The sequence below is a fragment of the Melanaphis sacchari genome, unplaced genomic scaffold (genome assembly GCF_002803265.2).
Source record: "Melanaphis sacchari strain LSU unplaced genomic scaffold, SCAv2.0 Contig27_pilon_pilon, whole genome shotgun sequence".
Taxonomy (NCBI): Eukaryota; Metazoa; Arthropoda; class Insecta; order Hemiptera; family Aphididae; genus Melanaphis; species Melanaphis sacchari.
The window spans coordinates 1,440,772-1,460,478 of NW_020271152.1; the positions used below are offsets into that span (position 1 = coordinate 1,440,772).

Here is a 19,707-nt window from a genome sequence, read left to right on the forward strand (position 1 = left end):
ACTTCTATAAAAAGTGTTATGAATATTGCTCTTAGAATGATGAATGATAATTTTTAATTGTTATTAACAATCATTAAAATACACGGTGATTAATTTTGACTCCATACTCTTGACAAAAAATGTAAGTACATTTTTCATAGATTTATAAATTATAATAATAAATTTAATTTTTACAAAAAATGTTAATGGTTAAATGCAATTTATAAAACAAATATCTCCTTTAATATAATCAAATTTAAATTAATCCAACATTAAATGAAATTTTAATAAGAAAAAAAAATATATATTATTTATAAATAATAATATATAATGAATAAATAACTTCTATCACAAACTAAATTTGTATTTTTTTTTTTAGATGAAATTGATTTGATGAATACGAAGCTCTGTTGTCTAACGATTAAGTATGAAATAATATTATTTTATTGTTTGTATATTATTCTAATTAACAAATAACAAGTTTTTTTAGTTTATATAATATATGTATGCTGTGTTAATTATAAAAAGAAATGTATTTAGGATGAAGGTAACTAGTTATAAGCATTTGATATTTTTTATGAACAAAAAGGGATTTCTACATGAGAATAGATTTTAGTGACTTATATGTTGACTGGTCTACAAGTGGATGACACATTTGACGAACCTGTGCGATCAGATTGACTTCCAGGGCGCACCATAGAGTATGTCATGGTGGGTGCTGTTGATACAGACATGGCTGCCCATTGTCTGAGTCGAGAGTGTATTTCTGTGAAATTAGGTCGCCGGACAGGTGCCTCATGCCAACACTCCATCATTAGTGAGTACATTCTTGATGGACATTCTTGGGGGCATGGAAGGAGTTGACGCGAGCGAATCATTTCAATTACTTCTTGATTGCTATATCCATAATATGGCTAAAGAACACAATAACATCATAGTGTTAATAATAGGAATAGTTTTTAATAAAGATGGCTATATTTACTTGTAAACCATAGCTGTAAACTTCCCATAATACAACGCCAAAACTCCAAACATCAGATTCAGTTGTAAATTTACCGTATAGAATAGATTCAGGTGGCATCCATCTCACAGGTAACAATGATTTTGATTGTACTCTGGAATTTTAAAATAAAAATAATAAAATAATTGTTTGAGATTAAATAGTAGGGTAAAACTGATACTCTTGAATTTCAAAAAATACATTTAATAGGAATTTAATTTTAATTTATATTCTAAACAAGATTTATTAATTACTAATATTTATTACATAATGCATATATATTTTGAGTAGTCAAATAATTAAAATATGATTAATCACAAAGAAGAAAACTTAATTTTATAATTTAAATTTATGGTTAATTAGTATAAAATATTAAAAATTTTATTTTAATTAAAAATAATATAGCTTTATTTGAAATGTATTATAAATAAAACTTATAAATATATATATATATATATATCAAACCTGTAATAATCAGATGAGTAAATATCCCTTGAAAGACCAAAATCTGATATTTTTACTGTAAGATTTTCAGCTACTAAACAATTTCTAGCAGCTAAATCTCTGTGCACATAATGATGGCTACATAAATATTCCATACCTATTAATAATATAAATATTAATTAAATGAATTCACCAAAATAAATGGTATTATACTCTATCCAGCTAGAGAACATATAAACTCTATACGCCACATGCAACACCCTTCAATAGTAAGTGCATTCCAAGTAAGAATATACTGGTCACTTAACTCAAATGTTGTTAGGCGATACACAATTTCTGTAATTGTCTATATCTTTTGCCATAATATAATGGGGAAAATTGAGTTAATATGGACTATAGAAATAGTGCCAATGGCAGCATGTTATGTGGGGCTGGTACAAGAGAACTGATTTTATTTTGATGAGCCACAGCGTATTTTCTCACTGGACAGAGTAAAACTATAGATAATAAAGATAATAACACTAACCAGAAGCTATCTGAGTAGCAATATACATAAAGTCTGCCTGATTAAGTGGTGGTGCTATTGGGGAATTTGGTGAATGTGGAGAGCGCGCCATTAGAAATTCATGTAAGTCACCACCGACCATGTATTCAAACAATAAACATGCTGGACGTGCACACATGCCAACTAAGCAAACCACGTTTGGATGTCGTAATTCTCCCATTAAATCAGTTTCACGTTTGAAATCTGCTGCTGTTTTGGCACTTGCACCTTCTTTCAATGTCTTGATGGCTACCATAATTATGGTCCCCATATCATTAGGCACTTGACCTTTGAAAACTTTACCTATTCAAATATATTATAAATGTAAATTCATATTTAATTCATAACAATATATATTTTTGATGAAAATACATACCAAAAGCACCTTCACCAATTTCTTGTAAGAATGTGATTTCACCCAAAGCATATTGTCTTACTTTACAGTATTTATCTGATTTTTGACTTGAAGCACTTGAGCCTGGTATTAGTGATGATAATTCTAGACCATTAGTTTTACCTTTTACAATGTCTTGCTATAAATAAATATTAAAAATATGTAATTATGTCGGCATGAATATATTTTATTAATTTTATTACTTTTTGATTTGTATAAGGTGGCAGTCTACGGCGTATTGCTGAATTCTGCCGCTTACTTTTTCTTCGAATACAGCAAATTACCATTACCACCAATACAATAAATAAAGAAATACTGATTGTGCTTACAATAAAAATCGGTAATTGTAGAGTTCTCACTAAACATAATATGACAATTTTAAATAAAATTCTTAGTTATTTTCTTTCATCAAATAACTCACTGCAATGTGGAACATCACAAATCACTTTTTTCATTTGCCCTGTGCCTGGCATTTCAACAACACACCAAGGTTCATTTTCTTCAGATCCTGGATTCCGACAGAAACGATGACCTCCTTGTAGTTCTTTATAATCAGATGTTTTTACAATTAACTGCTGACTCCAACGTACACATGATAGATTTTGATATGATGATATTGTACCTCGATATGAAACACCTAGTCCCCAATAACATTTTTCATCTGAAAAACAAAAATTAATTTTTATAATATGCCAATTGATAATAATTTACTGTGTATTGGTTATTTTACTACCTTCATTGACTTCTGGTTTCTCAATACCAAGTTCAAAACAATCAGTTTTTGGTAAAGAAGAACAATTAGGTAAATTAACAACACGTCCAAGTAAATGATGTTTTTTGGCAATTGCATGCTCTTGACTACAAATATCATTTTCTAATAGTTCACAGTCCTATAAAAAAAATTGTCTAAATAATATAAAAAACTATTAATGAATTTGAAAAACAAACCTCTTGGCACACAAGCAACGGTTTAGGAATAGTCTTATCTTTTCTACATAATGGATATGCAGTATGACAAATAGAAGGGAGAGCATATTTTGCACAACCAGCTGTCATATCAGTAGATCGTGTAATCACTTTAAAAGCTGAACTTAGGTTTCCTTCAATGCTTGCCTGTGAAGAATTGGCAGGTATATAAACATTTTGACCTTGTAGGTATTTTGAACAATGTGAACCTTGGTACATCTAAAATAAAAATATATTTAACTATTAACTAGGTAATAAATTTAGAATTCCAAAATTAATATGTTAGTTCAGATATATTTTCAAATTAAAACACAAACTTAACATAAAATGCAACGACTAACAATAAAAATTCATATGAAAATGATAACTTGCATTCCAGATTTATAAATTCTGACTCATATTGATATTTAGGTACAGATTTTCTTTATATTTATAACAATTAACTATTAAGTAAGATCAACGACTGCTTAATAATATTGTAAAATATTGTTAATAGATTTTGATAACAGAATTACATATTTTGACCATTATATTTTCTGTTGTTTATTTTATTTAAAATTAAATTTATATTACTATTCAAACACAAAATAAACTTTCCAAAAATGAAATTAAAATTATTAATGGTTGAATTATTTATGAATATTATGTAAGTATACATATTAAATAATAAAATATATATTTATTAGTTCTATTTTTTAATCAACTGATATAATTTAAATTTAAATTATTTTTATTGTAACACACTATAATATACAATTATGAATCTTTCTTAAAATTATATTTAGATTTTAATATTTATAATGTATTTATTACTAGGGATTAATAATAAAAAAAGCATTTAAAGGTCATAATATTATAGAATATTTTAGTATGAAATACTAAGTACAGAGAGTAAAAATAATAAAAATAAATATTAATAATAAAAAGGTTTATATTTATGATACAATTTTTTTACATTATTATTACTTTTGTTTATTAAATAATCATAAGTATTTTTTATATATTTAATACTAATCATATAATCACGAAAAATAATAGAGTTTGTGATATTTCTTTTAGCAGTGCTGGTTTCTTGTCGAACTTCTTTAGGGATTTCATCTCTAGTAATATCATTTGGTTTATTTTGATAAGTAGAGTCAATGTCATCACTGATCTCACATAAAAGTTGCTGCAAATCATTTTTACAAGCAGTAAAATCACTAAAAAAATTATTTTCCAAAGAATCATCTTTACTTGCATCATCAAGCAACATTTCAAAACCAACAGAAACACGTTGTAATACTTCATAGCTATATTTTAATTCACTGGGAAATGAGCGTGAATTCAATGATGATTGTGTCATAGTATCTTCAGATTTATTTAAAAGTCGGGAAGTTATCCAACTATTATTTTCATCTATCCATCTATTATAATGTGTATCATAATTAGTCTTGAATGTTTGTTGAATGTATTCATGTTTAAAGTGATTAATACTTTTTTGACATTGAGTTGCTAAAGTGATTATACGGTCCATGATAGCAGCATCAGAATCATCAGCGTCTTCAGAATTTTTTGTGTAGTAGCCACATGGATTAATCCAAAATGGGTCATCATTTTTTAAATTATCAATAAAATGGTCGCATAAAACATTATTAGTAGTAAACATTAAGTAAAATATTAGAGTATACACTAAATTTATTTTCAACATTTTGAAGAAACCACAAATTTAGAAACAAATTCAAAAATGTACTATACTAAGATAGAAAAATATATTTATTTTATAATGTAGATTTCATAATTGTTATGTACAATTAGCAAAAATTAGTAACTAGAAAGAGAAAAAAACAAATGTTTAAACTTATTCAGGTGTTTTTATTACAAAGAATATAATAGATTCATTTAATTTAATAATAATTTACATAATGTTTTTAATTTTCAATGACATTTAGTGTTTTTTTAATGGTATTTTTACTTTAATAAATTATGTAAAATTTTAAACATTTGTTTTATAAAAATGGTAAAACTCATAGGTACTTAAGTAACTAAACACTTGTTTTTCTTCACAACCGAAAGAGAAAATAGATATACAAACAATTATATTCAGTTATGGTAGGATGCAAATTATTTTTCCACATAATCTATGTTCTTCAAAAGACACATTTATTCTAATGTGGTTTGAGTTTATATTTATTAAAAAAAATATTTTATAAAATCTTGAATTGAATACATGCTTTTAAATTTTGACTGTAAATTTTTTATTATTTTAATTATTAGAGTAGTTAAAAATTGATTCCTAATTTATGGCTAAATAAAAATTATTTTTTACATAATATTATTCAAGATTTTTCAATGAAAAGAGAATTTTTAATTTACATTGTATATAATTATACAAGTATTCCAAAAAATTATTTTGTTTTTTTTTTTTAAATCGATGAAAAATGTGTTATATTCCTTAAATACGAAATTAATATATAATACATCTATTATGTTTTAGTCACCCTAGAAAATGTTTTATTTTTACATCCAATAAATGTTCACCACTTTTGACAACAAAATTACTATTTTAAAATTAGGACCATACTTATTCAAATGGCAGTGTTTTTTAAGAAATACTTAAGAACGTAAGAAGATATCATTATAGAGTCACAGGTAATTATGAAACTTGAGTTTTGAATAAATAAATGCCAAAAAATATAACTGCTAATCAAAAATATTTGGAACTCCACTCAAATTTCAGTAAGGCTTAATAATAAAGATTAGATTTATATTTTCAAGAGATTTTAAAATTTAATAATTTATTTAATATTTTTCTAAGCTAACATTTTATAAATGAGAAATATTAATTCAATATAAATTAAATTTGTAATTAAGTAAAAAATTAAGAAATGATATGAACATAGCTAATTTATATATTTAATCTATTTTTTTATACAAAACTTTAGTAATTTAATTTGAGTATCTTACAATAGAATTTTGATAAAACTAATTTCACTCTTAAAAAAAATATAAATACATAAAAATAGCTAATAATATTCAGTATTTTTATTTATCTAAAGTAACTATCTTAAAGTCTGATGTCATTTTATAAATCACAATAAAACTTATTGTGATTAGAATATATTTTATTAAAATAATACATTATCTTGTATATTTATTAATTTTAACACATTAGTTGTACATTATTTTGAGGTGTTAAACAATTTGAAGTTAAAAAAAAAAAAAATTGAAAAATTAAAATAGCAATGAATAACTTGTAGTAATCAAATAATACTGGTAGAAGACACTAACAAAAAACCTATAATTTAATTTTAATGCTGATTAAACTGTAGAGCATTTAATAACAAAGTAGATGACACAATTTGGCATTTAGTTATCAATGTTAATTCAATTTCAATCAATTAATGTCAATCAATAGCCTATAGCCTGAGATCTAGAGGCTAATATTGTATTTAGAAATAAAAAACTTGGTAATTGTAATAACAGTCTAAAACTATAATTATTATTTAATTTAAGTTCATTTATTTATAATTCTGTATTTAAATATTATAAATACTAAAGTATGTTATTATTATAAGTACATTCATGTAAATACAATCAATATAAACATTTAATATAATATTTAAAAAAACATTGTTAAATAAGCTTCATGGGTCTACATGATCATAACCAGTGGTATCATTATTTAGTTGAAATAAATACTTGAACTTACTATAGGTATTATTAAAGGATATTTATAATATGCTTTAAATAGATTCTTAAATAAATATCAACAGTTAAAAGACAGAGAAACACAAACAATTAGATAAATGAAATAATGAATACTTACTTGACATATTGGGTAAGTTAAAACTTGACTTAGCTCTGGAATAGTATCAAGTGGACTTTGCTGTTCATTAATTCCAACGTGCGAGTTGATTTTGGTTTCCCTAAAAACAATAATTTAAATCAAACCAAAGTAACTAAAAGTGTTCAATTAATGTGTAAATACTTTTTGATACGGTTTTCAGCACAACATGCTAAAATAGTTGTTAAAAGTATAAAAATCAAGTTAAGCATTTTCACAATAGCTAGTTTAAAATAACCAAGTAATGTTTAAACTAATCTATGAATACACTTATTAAGTAAACAAATGACAATTAGCAGAAAATATGTCTACAGACATAATCATTATCATGAATATTTTAATAATATTTATATTAATAACTGTTGAATGATGAATATTAATATAGATAAAATAACTATCAGATTGTTGACAAAAGAAAGTTTAGACTTAAAGAAGTTAAAGTAAATAAGTATAAAGTTTTAGTACTTTCGATTTTAACAACATCGTATTATTTCTGTAATTCACTAATCTAAGCATTTTAAGATCAAAACTGATACTAATTGTATACGAATTGATGCGCATGCGCTGATGTATATTATTATAATCGTTGATCTCGTACTAGTTCCATATTGGTCACGTATGGTGTTTACAACATCTTTGGTATGATTTTATCAGACCGAACGGCGGTAAATTTAAATTTCAAATGGTGGGTACAGTATGTATTAGGTAGACTTCAGGCTACTCTTTCATGCACGCTTACTAACAATAAACCACCATGTATATATCAATCAGAATTATGTAAATACATAGAAATGTTCTTAATGAATAAAATAATATTTAAACGAAATAGTATTGGCCTTATATTACCACCACCAAGACGTGTGAAAAATGTATCGTACTATTATTCACGTATAATCGACACAATACGTACGTTACACTAACTAAAAACTAATATTATAATTTAAAAATATTTTTTTAATTTTTAATTTTTAAATGGATACGCCCAAATTTGTTTACAGAAATATAAATCATATTTGATAACTAATATAGTTACATTAGTATATTATATATAATAAAATGTATTTTATTTATTTATTTGTTACTATTTTACATTTTGTACATATATGTATTAAAAATCTTAAATCTTAAACTTTTAATTATGCCATTGGTTTTTTCGAAGCAGAGAAACTTTCTCATTAAGAGATAATAAGAGTCTTTTGGACCTAGTTAGTTTAGACACGATAATATCACTTACCCTTCTAGTACTACCGGATACTGGTTTGAAAACCCAAAATGAGGCATGTCAATACTGGATTCATCATGGCCTATAAAATAAAATGGATTTAATTTACATATGTATAGGTAGTAATATTTAAATGTAGTGAACAATACTTAAAATATGTGTGGGTCTACTAAATATTAATAAGTATATTACAATTTTAAGTTTTAAAGTTACAGTTAATTTTCTCTCTACAACTATAATATAATAATATATTAAGTACCTAAATAATATGCAGGACTCATATAAACAGAAATAATTAATGAACACTGCTGCACGGGGCCAAGAATATACTTATCACTTATGCTTCCAACCAGCTAATACACTTATAAGTTGCAAAATAACTCAACATAAAAGATATAATAAATTGAATTCGGAAAAGAGGATTAATATTATACTAAAATAATTGAAATTATTGTATGGAAGGATCGTTTCAATTCATATATAATTTACCTAGTATATAATAATTTATAAGTTCTATAGTGCAAACTACAGTTGTATAAGGCATACCTATGGTACTCTCTTCTATATTTCGGTGTAAGTGAGTTGTGGCCTTAGCCCTAACCTAACCCTAAATAATAACGTACAAGTTGCGGCCCGGGTTTATGAGAAGTACATACGAATTGCGGCCATACATTAATGTATATATTACATATATACATAACATAATATATACTATATACATTTATTTACTCATAATAAAATCAAATTAGAAGTGTAATAAAAACACGTATAAATATATGTTTAGTCACGAGGCTTCTACGACTTGAGGACCAGTACGATCGTACAGCACAAGAAATCGATCAGAACTTTGATGGTTTTAACGCGATCGTATATATTTGGTGTGACAAAAGTAACGAAGCCAAGTCTGCGGCAACAACGTAAAGACAGACTTGTTCGAAAGTAAAGGTCGCACGGGTAACTGCTCTACATTTATTTTTAAAAGTCTGAGATACCATATTATATAAAAATATAACTTCCCATACGTATCGAACATTTCATTTATTTTATTTTTCGTTATTTGTTTATCGCTATATATATCAAACTTGGGTAATGATAATTACTCGGGCCGCAACTCACCCACAGCCATATTATAGTCCTCTAACATGATATCATAGCAAATTGTAGGTAAATTTATACACATACATATAAATATATTAGTAATTTATTACTGCTATGGAGGAGAGTATTTTATGTATACATTCGTGTATATAATTTCTATGCGGTTTAGTTTCATCCTTAACCCTGTAATGTTAGAACGTATCGAACTATAGATTCAGTGAGCAAGTTGTTCCGATTAATGACCTTATCTGCAATTAGCGACGGCCGACGATAATAATTACTTATACTCGTGGTCGAGTTGGGTTATCGAATAGACAAACGTTGAATACGTTGAATTCACCCTGAAAATACATGGAAAATTTATTGGTAAAAAACGATACACATAAATTAAAACATTGAGCTTGAATTTATTCATCGAGTTTGCCTTGTTTTGAGATGCCCGATTTACACGGCGCACAAATGACAGCTTTACTATAAGTGTAAATTATACTCGGTACTGAGATATCGTAATTACCTTTTTGTTACAAATATAGGTATGTCAACAGATTATGAATAGGTAGGTAATATTAAAAACGAATAATATGTAAAATACAACTTTTAAATAAATATGTCAACTATCAAGGATACCTACTTGATAATTTTATATGATTGCGGCGTTTTATATCTTATACTATATAATAAAGACTAGTGTATAATCATCAATGCATATACTATTGAGCTCTTGCAGTTAATATAATGTGATTACGAGTTTTCGAAATAGCGTCGTTTTATTATAGAGTACCTAATTTCAATATTCTATAATAGGGAAGCAGTTAAAAGAACAATTTTATTATACCATCATTTAAATCTAAAACCAACTGTCGCACGATTAATTATAGGTATGCAATCATATAGTCATAAATGAATCAACAGGCTTTACTTAGGATTAAGGTAAATGAGTAGATATTTTAAGTGAGCCGTCTTTTATTTACTATACCAAATGTTTCGTTCAATACTTCGTATATATTATAAAGGGGTATTTTTTTCAACATATTCTTACAAAAGTAATCTAAAAATATTTAAAAAATATAAATGTATGAATGTTTTGAATATAGCTGTATTAAATCACATCAGAAATTCCCGATCAGGGTGTCTTATTGAATTTAAAATAGGGGAGGTGCCATGAAATTATATGATATAAAGCATTCAAATATAAATTAATGTTCGATCTATTTTAAGTACAATACTGGGTAGAAATTGATATCACCTTAACGCACTCAACAAGAACCATTATAAAACTATCAATTCACCACCTTTTATGATAAAATTAAATACTTATTACTTGGGTAAAATATATCTTATCTTTATTTTTATAAAATATTTATCTACTACTAAGAGTCTAACAATTCATTATAATTTATAGTATTAGTTTAGTCTTTGATATAATACAATATATTTATTATAGAGATCTCTTCTAATGATGTATAATTAAAATACATTTACTGTCTAGAAGGCAATATTTAATACCATACAGTGCCGCGAGTCACAAAAGGTTGGAAACCTTGGTATTACATAATATTATTTAAAGTGTAACTATAAGAAAATACAAATGACATTAATAATACTATGTAAATTGGAATAAGCTGCAGTGACAAATGTATTTTTTACATCTTATTTTTTAACTAATCGTTTTTATTCGTTTTGTTTTCTACAACAAATACATATTACTGTAGTTTCGGTTGTTTTTCTAAATTGTAAATAATGCCTTACATAATTTTTCGAGTAATACAACTAACTACATAGTAGATTATTCCACAGTTCCAAAAACTATATTACTTTTGTGCAAGTTCACTCATGTGATTATTCCGCATAACAATTTAAATTCGTTAATTAATCGGAATGGTATAATATTATAACTATACTCTATCAAAATATATACATAGTATAACTTTTGAATAATTCAAGTTCTAAAAATGGTACATTACATTTGTACATGTAGAGGTATTATAAAATTAACTCCATGCGTTGTAAAAAACATAATATAAATATTATGCGTAAAAAAATATATTACAAACGTTGGCAATAATATAAAAAATAATAATATTAAATAATAATTTGATATGGTTGTTTATTTGTGCATAATCTGCAGTGGGTGCCAAAAGTTTCATCGATTCAAATTTCAAACTGAATGTCCATTTTAAAATTGGCATAATATGTTCTACTGTTCTAATGAATAGAACAAAATAGTATCGTCTTAAACGATTATGCGGGGAAGATACTAGACAGTAGAATCCTCGCGGTTATTAAATTGTTTGAAATTTATTTTAATGTTTAATGTTTTTAGTATATTATAATATTATATTTTAACAGTTCTAGAAAAAAATAACAACTAAAAGGCCTCATTGAATATATTGTAGATTTATTCGTTCGATTGTATATACCTAACCATAAATATACATTATACTTGAATATACTAAATATAAATCAATAAATTTGGTTGGTTTCATAATCTTTATCAATATAGAATGTGTGAACAGTTATATTATATATATTTATATTAATAGTTTATTTAACACGTATATATACATATATATAGATATAAGAAATAAAACGATGGGGTGTTATAAATTATAATTCATTATCTATATTTATTTTAAATAAGACTTTATGAAATAATATAAGTAAGCAAATTATATATTTTAACAACTTATATTTTTGAGAAGAAACGTGGTTGAGCACCCAAATTTCCCCTTTTCTATATATTTGCTCGTATAATATATAGCACTCTTTCATGAGTGTTGTGAGAAATATTAATAATTCCATCGAATAAGAGTTTTGAAGTTTATAACAAGTAGTGGGGTATAAAATATTTATAAAATAAGTGGTGATAAAACTTAAGTTTACATACTTGCTATACTCAATATACCTACATGTATCTACCCACACTTTAAATTATTTAAAATATAATTTTGATTTATATAAATATTGTTTTTTATAAAGAGTTATATTATATAAATATATTATTTGAATTTAAAACTGGGTTATTAACTCTCTCCTATCAGATTTGCACCAATCTTTACTAACATACATAAATGAAAATATATAAACATAATATATAATACATTATTTTGGAACTCACTAAAACGGTTGACTTTGACAATGAGTATTGCGGTGGACTGTATTTTTTCGATGCCATTTGTGGCCTCGCATGTGAAAAATCCTTTGTCGTGTACCTCCAGCTTGTTGATCCGCAGCCGAGAACCGAGTCCGTTCTTGTGTCTAGACTGGAACCGCTTCACCGTCAGCCGGGGCTTAGATTTTTTCTCACCATTCTCGCCGTCACCACCACCACCACCAACCCCAATACCTTCTGATCCTCCGACCGGCACCTCGTTCATGTACCATTGGATTCTCAGTGGAGGTGGCTCACCGGTCACTTCGCAATTAAGCTTAACCGACTTGCCTGAGTCTCTTGTGATATTATTTAGTTGTCGAACGAAATGCATTACGCCTGTTTGGAATGGATAAAAATTAAAAAATTTCTTGTTAACACTAAAATCAATTAAAAAATCTTAAAAGCAAAAAAAAAAAAAAAATTAGAAAACGCATGCCGTTAATAAGTCTGAACTTATAAGATGAACGCTTTGAACTGATATCGTAAGTTTGTGTAATAGATAATAGATAGGCAATTTAATAGGCAATTTTAACAAAATATTAAAATAAAATAAAAATGTAACAATTTAATCATATTTAAGTATTTTCATTATTTTATAATAACGTATGTATGATCTTACGAGTACTACTAACTTTATTGTTGTGTAATTATAAAAATGTACGGAAAAAATGTTTTGTGTGGGAAATTAGTAATAACTGCAAATAATTTATTTATACAAGTATAATAATTACTCGAATATTCGAGGTAAAAAATTTTCACGCGAAATATAATACAATAATTTTATACGTGGCGTTAAAAGCAAAGCCGTCTATACTTTGCCAACAAAAATAAATGCAACATTATGTTCATTTACCTTTATAAAAAAATTTATTAGGTAATCATTAATTTTCATTAAAATTGCCTATATAAAACTCCTTGATAAAAAGAATGGGCGTGTTGTCTTGACTGGACATTTTTATGATATTATTATTTATTGTTACATCATTTTTAGATAACGCATTGGCCATTAATTCTGTATTATTTATAGTACTATATAAAAATTGTAAAAACAACATTTAATGAATTTATATAATATAATAATATAATAAATAAAATACATGTATTATTACAAATATTATTATTTGTTATTATGACTATAAAAATGCACTATAAAATGTAATTTATAAAAGTAAAATTTAATAGTTTTTTTTTTGATTTTCAATTTTAATAAATTAATTTGCTTTATAATAAAATATGTATTTTTGTATATTAAATCAAGCAAGAACTTAAAATAATTAATTTAAAAATGATTTTTGAGTTAATTAAATCGCGTGATCTTTAATTATTGGTTAGTAACATTATAGTACAAAATGAAATACCTACTGGATTAGCTACACTAATTAAAATGTTAAAAATTGATCAAAAACATCTTTGTTAACTATCTTAATCCGGTTAAGGTTACCGTTATAGAGTAGAAGCGTACATTGTATAGATCGTATCATTACCAAATACGGGTACTATAATAATATGTGTTTATGTTTAAGAAAATTTTTAACGAAGTATATTATTTGAATATATTTGTTAATAACAATAAAGATAAATTTACATAATATTATGTATATAGATGTATATTATAAAAATGTATACAAATACAGAGACGATAAAAATAATTATACTCATCAGTCACCAATGATCAAGGTCGAATGACAAAAAAAGGTTATTTTTTATTCTTACAGTATATACTTATACATTGGAAGCTATTTATTATACTGCGGGCTTTAACAATTTTAGTGATTTACTCGCGTTCCTCAAGCTATTTATAATATAGTATAGATCTAAGAAATTGAATAATTTTATGTTAAACGCATATATATTAAAATATATTATAAAATTTATTAATTCTATTGAAATTTACAATGTTGAGTTAACAAATTGTATGTTAAGATGCGTTTCAAGGTAATGTAAATTATACATTTTAATATATTTACGTTAATCGTTATAAATTAATTTATAAATCTTATTTCATAATAAACTTAAATATTATTTTTCAAACTTCAAAAGTAAATTTGTAGAGAAATTCACTTTAGAACTATGCGAGAAGCGAGAGATTTCAGATAGATTATTAATTAAATTTTAAAACAAATTAAAAAAATAAATAAATGAATTATAGTTACTTGATTTGTTCCCTTTTGGTAAAAGTACGTCAGTATTGTCAGTTCTGTATAAAATAGAAATTAATTATTATCAAAATAAATGCAATTTCTTTACAATATAATTATTTCATTACTCGTAAGTAGTGGAAGAATTTGTCTCCGTATCATAGTCGTCGTAATTGGAAATGCTACTGTATTCTTCAATATTTGGTGCTGGTTCTCCTTCATCCGGAAAAACTATAAAAAATAAAAAAAACACCATTGGATTTAGATAGATGTAAGAACATTTGCAACATTATATAAATTATTTATATATTGTTAAATTTATTGAATTGTGTGTATTACAATGGCATTTAACTGCAATTGCAATAAAAACGTTGACCCATAATATTAACTATTAAGTCAATACAACATATTTATTGTAAAGTTTGATGATAGAGTCAATTTTATGACATTCGGGTTTATTATTTAAGGCTGAAAAAAATAATACGCTTATTGGTTGATCCTGCCGGACCAACTAGTGAATGCGAGAGACATAAAAATAATAATATTATATAGTGAATCAGTGAATAATTATACTATAATATACAAAATATATATTATATAGAAATACGTATGTGTATCGTATGCATTACAAAAAATAAGTAACACGATATGTGTTTTATAGAGTTTGTATTATTTGTTATCAAATTGCAATTTAACACGGATCGTGCATTTTTTCAAAGTTCAAAGCATTTGAAAACTCAGAAAGTGAAAAGTTCAGAAACATTTTTAATTGAAATACTTTGACTTTTGTAATGTAAAAATATAATTGTATTACTTTATTAAGTATATTATAAACTTTTAAATTATTTCTTGACGAGAAATATTATACCGGAATTTCAATTGCAAAGCGATTTAAAAGTTTAAATATATTTTGCGGTGTATATATTCATCATTTTTTCTAAAAAATGAATTTTATATACAGATAAATTTTAATGATAGTGTAATAAAAATAAATAATAATTATTTTTTTACAATAACTCTTGTCAATGATTATAAACAGTTTAGGCAATCTTTTGTTTTATAAAGATTATTTTAATTAAATGTAAAAATTGTAAATTTAAAATTATTTATTTATTTAGATGGCAATAAGTTAAAAACCATGAATTTGAAGGTTCTTACGTATTATGAACACATAATATAACGTACGTTTGAACCCACGTACATAATTATTGATTTAAAAATGAAATGAAATACTATTTAACATATATAAAAAAATGAACTACAAACGTAAACGATTCATTTTAATTTTAAATCTAAAGGTAAACAACGGCGTTAAAATTTCCTGTTTAAATATAATATAATATAAATTATATAAATGCATTTTTAGAATAGTTTGTAAGTTATACCAGCTATAAAGAATACAGATGCCAGATTGGTTATAGGTAGATACTGGTCAAGTACGCAGTGCACTATAATAGTGTATACTACAAATAATATGTCAGTAGGATGCATTTTTCAAGACGGTATAAGTAGTAGGTACCTGACTTATATGGGTCACATGTATATTAAATTTATTGTATACCATTTAAAAGCATTATTTGAGTTTGATTTCAGTATTAGACGGTAACAACAGTAACAAAAAAACAACACTACAAAAGCCAAACTACGTTCTAGTGAGCGAGTACAACAGTAATGGATGGTACCCGTCTATATAATATTGACGTGCCCTGAAGCAACCAGGTGCCACGGCCACTACTATTCCTATCCACTCCATCTGCAGTATTTTATTAGACATCTGTCAACGGGACAAAAGTCGAAGTGCGTATACCACAAATATTCTTTCGAAACGACTACACGCAGTGCTGTTATACAGTGAAATAATAATAATATAATATACGGTGATAGACACGAAGAGTTAACAACAATACGGGCTGCAATGCGTACATACAAATAACATATATACTTCTACATAAGACTTATAATATAGTATGTAGTAGAATTATTGTGTATTTTTGTGTATAGTGTATTTACGTATGTGTGTGCGTGTGTGATGTTTTTAATCGGATGTGTTCCCATGAATAAAACGAGGACAATGCGTTTCACGGGCCCTTATAGATCGCACCCAAAACATAGTAGGTAGAAATGTGTGATGAAAAAAATTTAGATGGTGGCGAGATTGTAACGATTTACTTTTGTAGTTTCAAAATAGAACATTGAAAATATAATAATATAATAATAATAATGAATAATGAGTGACGTATAGTGACACGGACTTTAACGTGTAAATGTGTAGTAGATTGACACGTCGGACTATTATTGATCATGTAATATCATGATGTTCACGCTTACTATTATGCCATTATAATTAATAATATCATATTATATTGTTCACTTTTTCGAACAGCATATAATATATTGTATAGACGTAAAATCGTAATATTACATATGTTCATTGTCGAATGTACAATAATCGAAAGTAAGATTTAGTTCAATAAATTAATTAATTTTCATATTAGTTTTGGATACAAATACTTGTGTAAGGGCGTTTTGGCTTTTATATTGTGGTTCAGAGTTAAATTTGATAACTATTGTCCCATCCATTTACAGAAATTTTAGGAGTCCAATTTTGTTCAATTAAAATCCAGACCGACCAAGGTTTTTTGTGACTATAGCCTTTGATAAAAATTTTAATCGAAATATACGTATCAATATCTAAATACTGCATATAAATATATAATACATACTTACAACCTATAGCAATGGTTCACTAGATTCCCATACTAGTCACTAACCAATCATTCGACAAAGACCTTTATAATCCAACATTTAACGAATTTATTTTATCAAGTCAAAAGGAAAACCTTCAAAGAATTTCACTTAATAAAAAAAAAAAAACCCTCGTATCATCGAACCCGTTACTAAATAAATCTTGGTTAATCCAACCGAACACCTCAAAGGAACTGTTGGTCAATATAAGGATCCATATAATAGAATAGTTATCATTATAATATACTTTATCCAAACTATCGAGTATACATAAACTACCTCATGCCAGACAAATGGCCTTTTTGTCTTATGTCATATTTACCATACACTATTGTATTTATATATAATCAATGATTATTAATCATATTAAATATTATATAAATACTTATATATTGCAATGTATAGGTTTATGTTGACACAGTTTATTTTTATTAAAAAATTAACTAATTAAAAATAGGTCGTTTCTTGTACATTTTATGGTATCACTTTCATTTTTTTTATTCATATTTATTATTTAAAGAGATTATATTATTTTACAAGGGTTGCAACAAAAAAAGCCCAACGAAATGTTTTCACCCGTTTACTTTTAAGTTATTAATTCTAAAGCACTTTCTTTCATACATATAGCTTTAAGGTAAAGTCACTGGAGTGTAAATTATGTGACCTTTATACGTATGTATAGTCTTTTATTCTGATTTAAAATTCTGCGTTTGGCAGTTTTACTCGGCAGTTTGGGCGAATGAAAATTTCAATTGTTCTTGAGTAGCCTGCACAGCTTATTAATATACGATAAATGATAATCAGCCTTTGAGTTGAGTAAACAATTTAAAAAAAATAATATTTTCGATAAAAAAAGGTATTTTAACGAGTCCCGGCTATATTATGATAAAATCTTTTTTGTATAGTTGAGGTTTTAATTAAAGTACCTTGTATAAAAAATTAGGAATGTTTAATATATTTATTTAATTAATTCGTTTAATTAATAAGATGGTTTATCAATATTAATTAAATAATAATATACTCTAAAGTATAATGTGATATTATAAAAATAAAAAATATTTTATTTTTGAATATCCATAATTGTTTATTTTTGAAAATATAATGAGTATTGACATAGAATAAGAATTAAAGTAGGTAGTTAGTATTATAATTTATAAAATATATTAATAATAATTTGACTATTGTCTACTTTAACTGAAAAACAGTAAAGTTTAAAATTTAAATAAATACTAATGAAAAACTTTGAAATAAAATCTCAATATTTTCATAAAAATAGCAAATAAACATATTAATAATAGTAATAATTATTATTGTATAAAATAATGTCGTTAAGTTGTGTGTACAAGTGTACAAGACTACATAGTAGATGAATAATTTGTTAACTAAAATATTTTTTGCTTATTTTGCTAAATATTATAAATTATAGTATCTGTAAAAATGCAAAATTGCAATTATAATCAAAATGATAAAATAAAATGTCACGAAGTGTGACTCAAGCGTTAGATTTAGCCACGGGGACAAATTTAAAAATACGAAACATAAAACAGTGTTTTCCCGTGGGATTAATACCAAACGTGATTTTATGGAATGATTATGGTTCAAAAATCGAGTGATTGAGAGATAAATCGATTTTTTTCTGATATAAATAAATAAACACATCATGTATAATATTGTCATTTGCCAATCGATTATATCTCACAGGCTATAAATACTATACAGATGTAGGAATTATATAAAATATGTATGCATATTGCATATATTAGATTTAGATATATATGATCATAAAAGTGTGGCGCAGACATACAGTAGACTAGTAGTACTTACACTATAGAAGTAGTTGTAGTAATAGTATTAATATAGTGGAACTGCAAATGGCATTCTCACATTAACACATTTTATAACAAACATTTCATATAATCCACATAAGGAATTCGTGGGACGTAATCAATATGTGTTTCTAAGAACAGAATTAGTGAATTTGATGATGAAACACTAATTTAATTTTCCTTTACAAATATTCGAACAAAATTTAATAAATGCTTCTTTATGTATTTTATGTATATCAATATATTTTAAGCATACATGTTATAGGTAGGTATGTATGTGTGACGTTGTAAAAAATTATAATACTTAGTATCTACACACAAATTCTCAGGGAGTGCCAGTATTTTTTTTTTGTATATAATTAAATAAAAATAAA

At 25.6% G+C, this 19,707-nt stretch overlaps 1 protein-coding gene across 2 annotated transcripts in view; it reads right to left on the reverse strand.

The window, feature by feature from the left end:
• Positions 1-19,707, reverse strand: part of LOC112595403 (tyrosine-protein kinase transmembrane receptor Ror-like) — a 65,592-nt gene that overhangs the window by 548 nt on the left and 45,337 nt on the right. The window contains exons 2-15 of one of the 2 annotated variants that reach the window (XM_025340588.1): positions 14,891-14,993; positions 14,778-14,821; positions 12,589-12,960; positions 8,385-8,454; positions 7,133-7,232; positions 3,310-3,546; positions 3,095-3,251; positions 2,783-3,022; positions 2,565-2,719; positions 2,344-2,500; positions 1,950-2,270; positions 1,445-1,580; positions 962-1,094; positions 644-893 (exon numbers count right to left, since the gene is read on the reverse strand). In XM_025340588.1, the coding sequence (XP_025196373.1) occupies positions 644-893; positions 962-1,094; positions 1,445-1,580; positions 1,950-2,270; positions 2,344-2,500; positions 2,565-2,719; positions 2,783-3,022; positions 3,095-3,251; positions 3,310-3,546; positions 7,133-7,232; positions 8,385-8,454; positions 12,589-12,960; positions 14,778-14,821; positions 14,891-14,993 (2,475 nt within the window). Of the gene's footprint in view, positions 1-457; positions 894-961; positions 1,095-1,444; positions 1,581-1,949; positions 2,271-2,343; positions 2,501-2,564; positions 2,720-2,782; positions 3,023-3,094; positions 3,252-3,309; positions 3,547-7,132; positions 7,233-8,384; positions 8,455-12,588; positions 12,961-14,777; positions 14,822-14,890; positions 14,994-19,707 lie in introns of those variants that run through there. The other variant, XM_025340587.1, reaches the window with a different exon arrangement.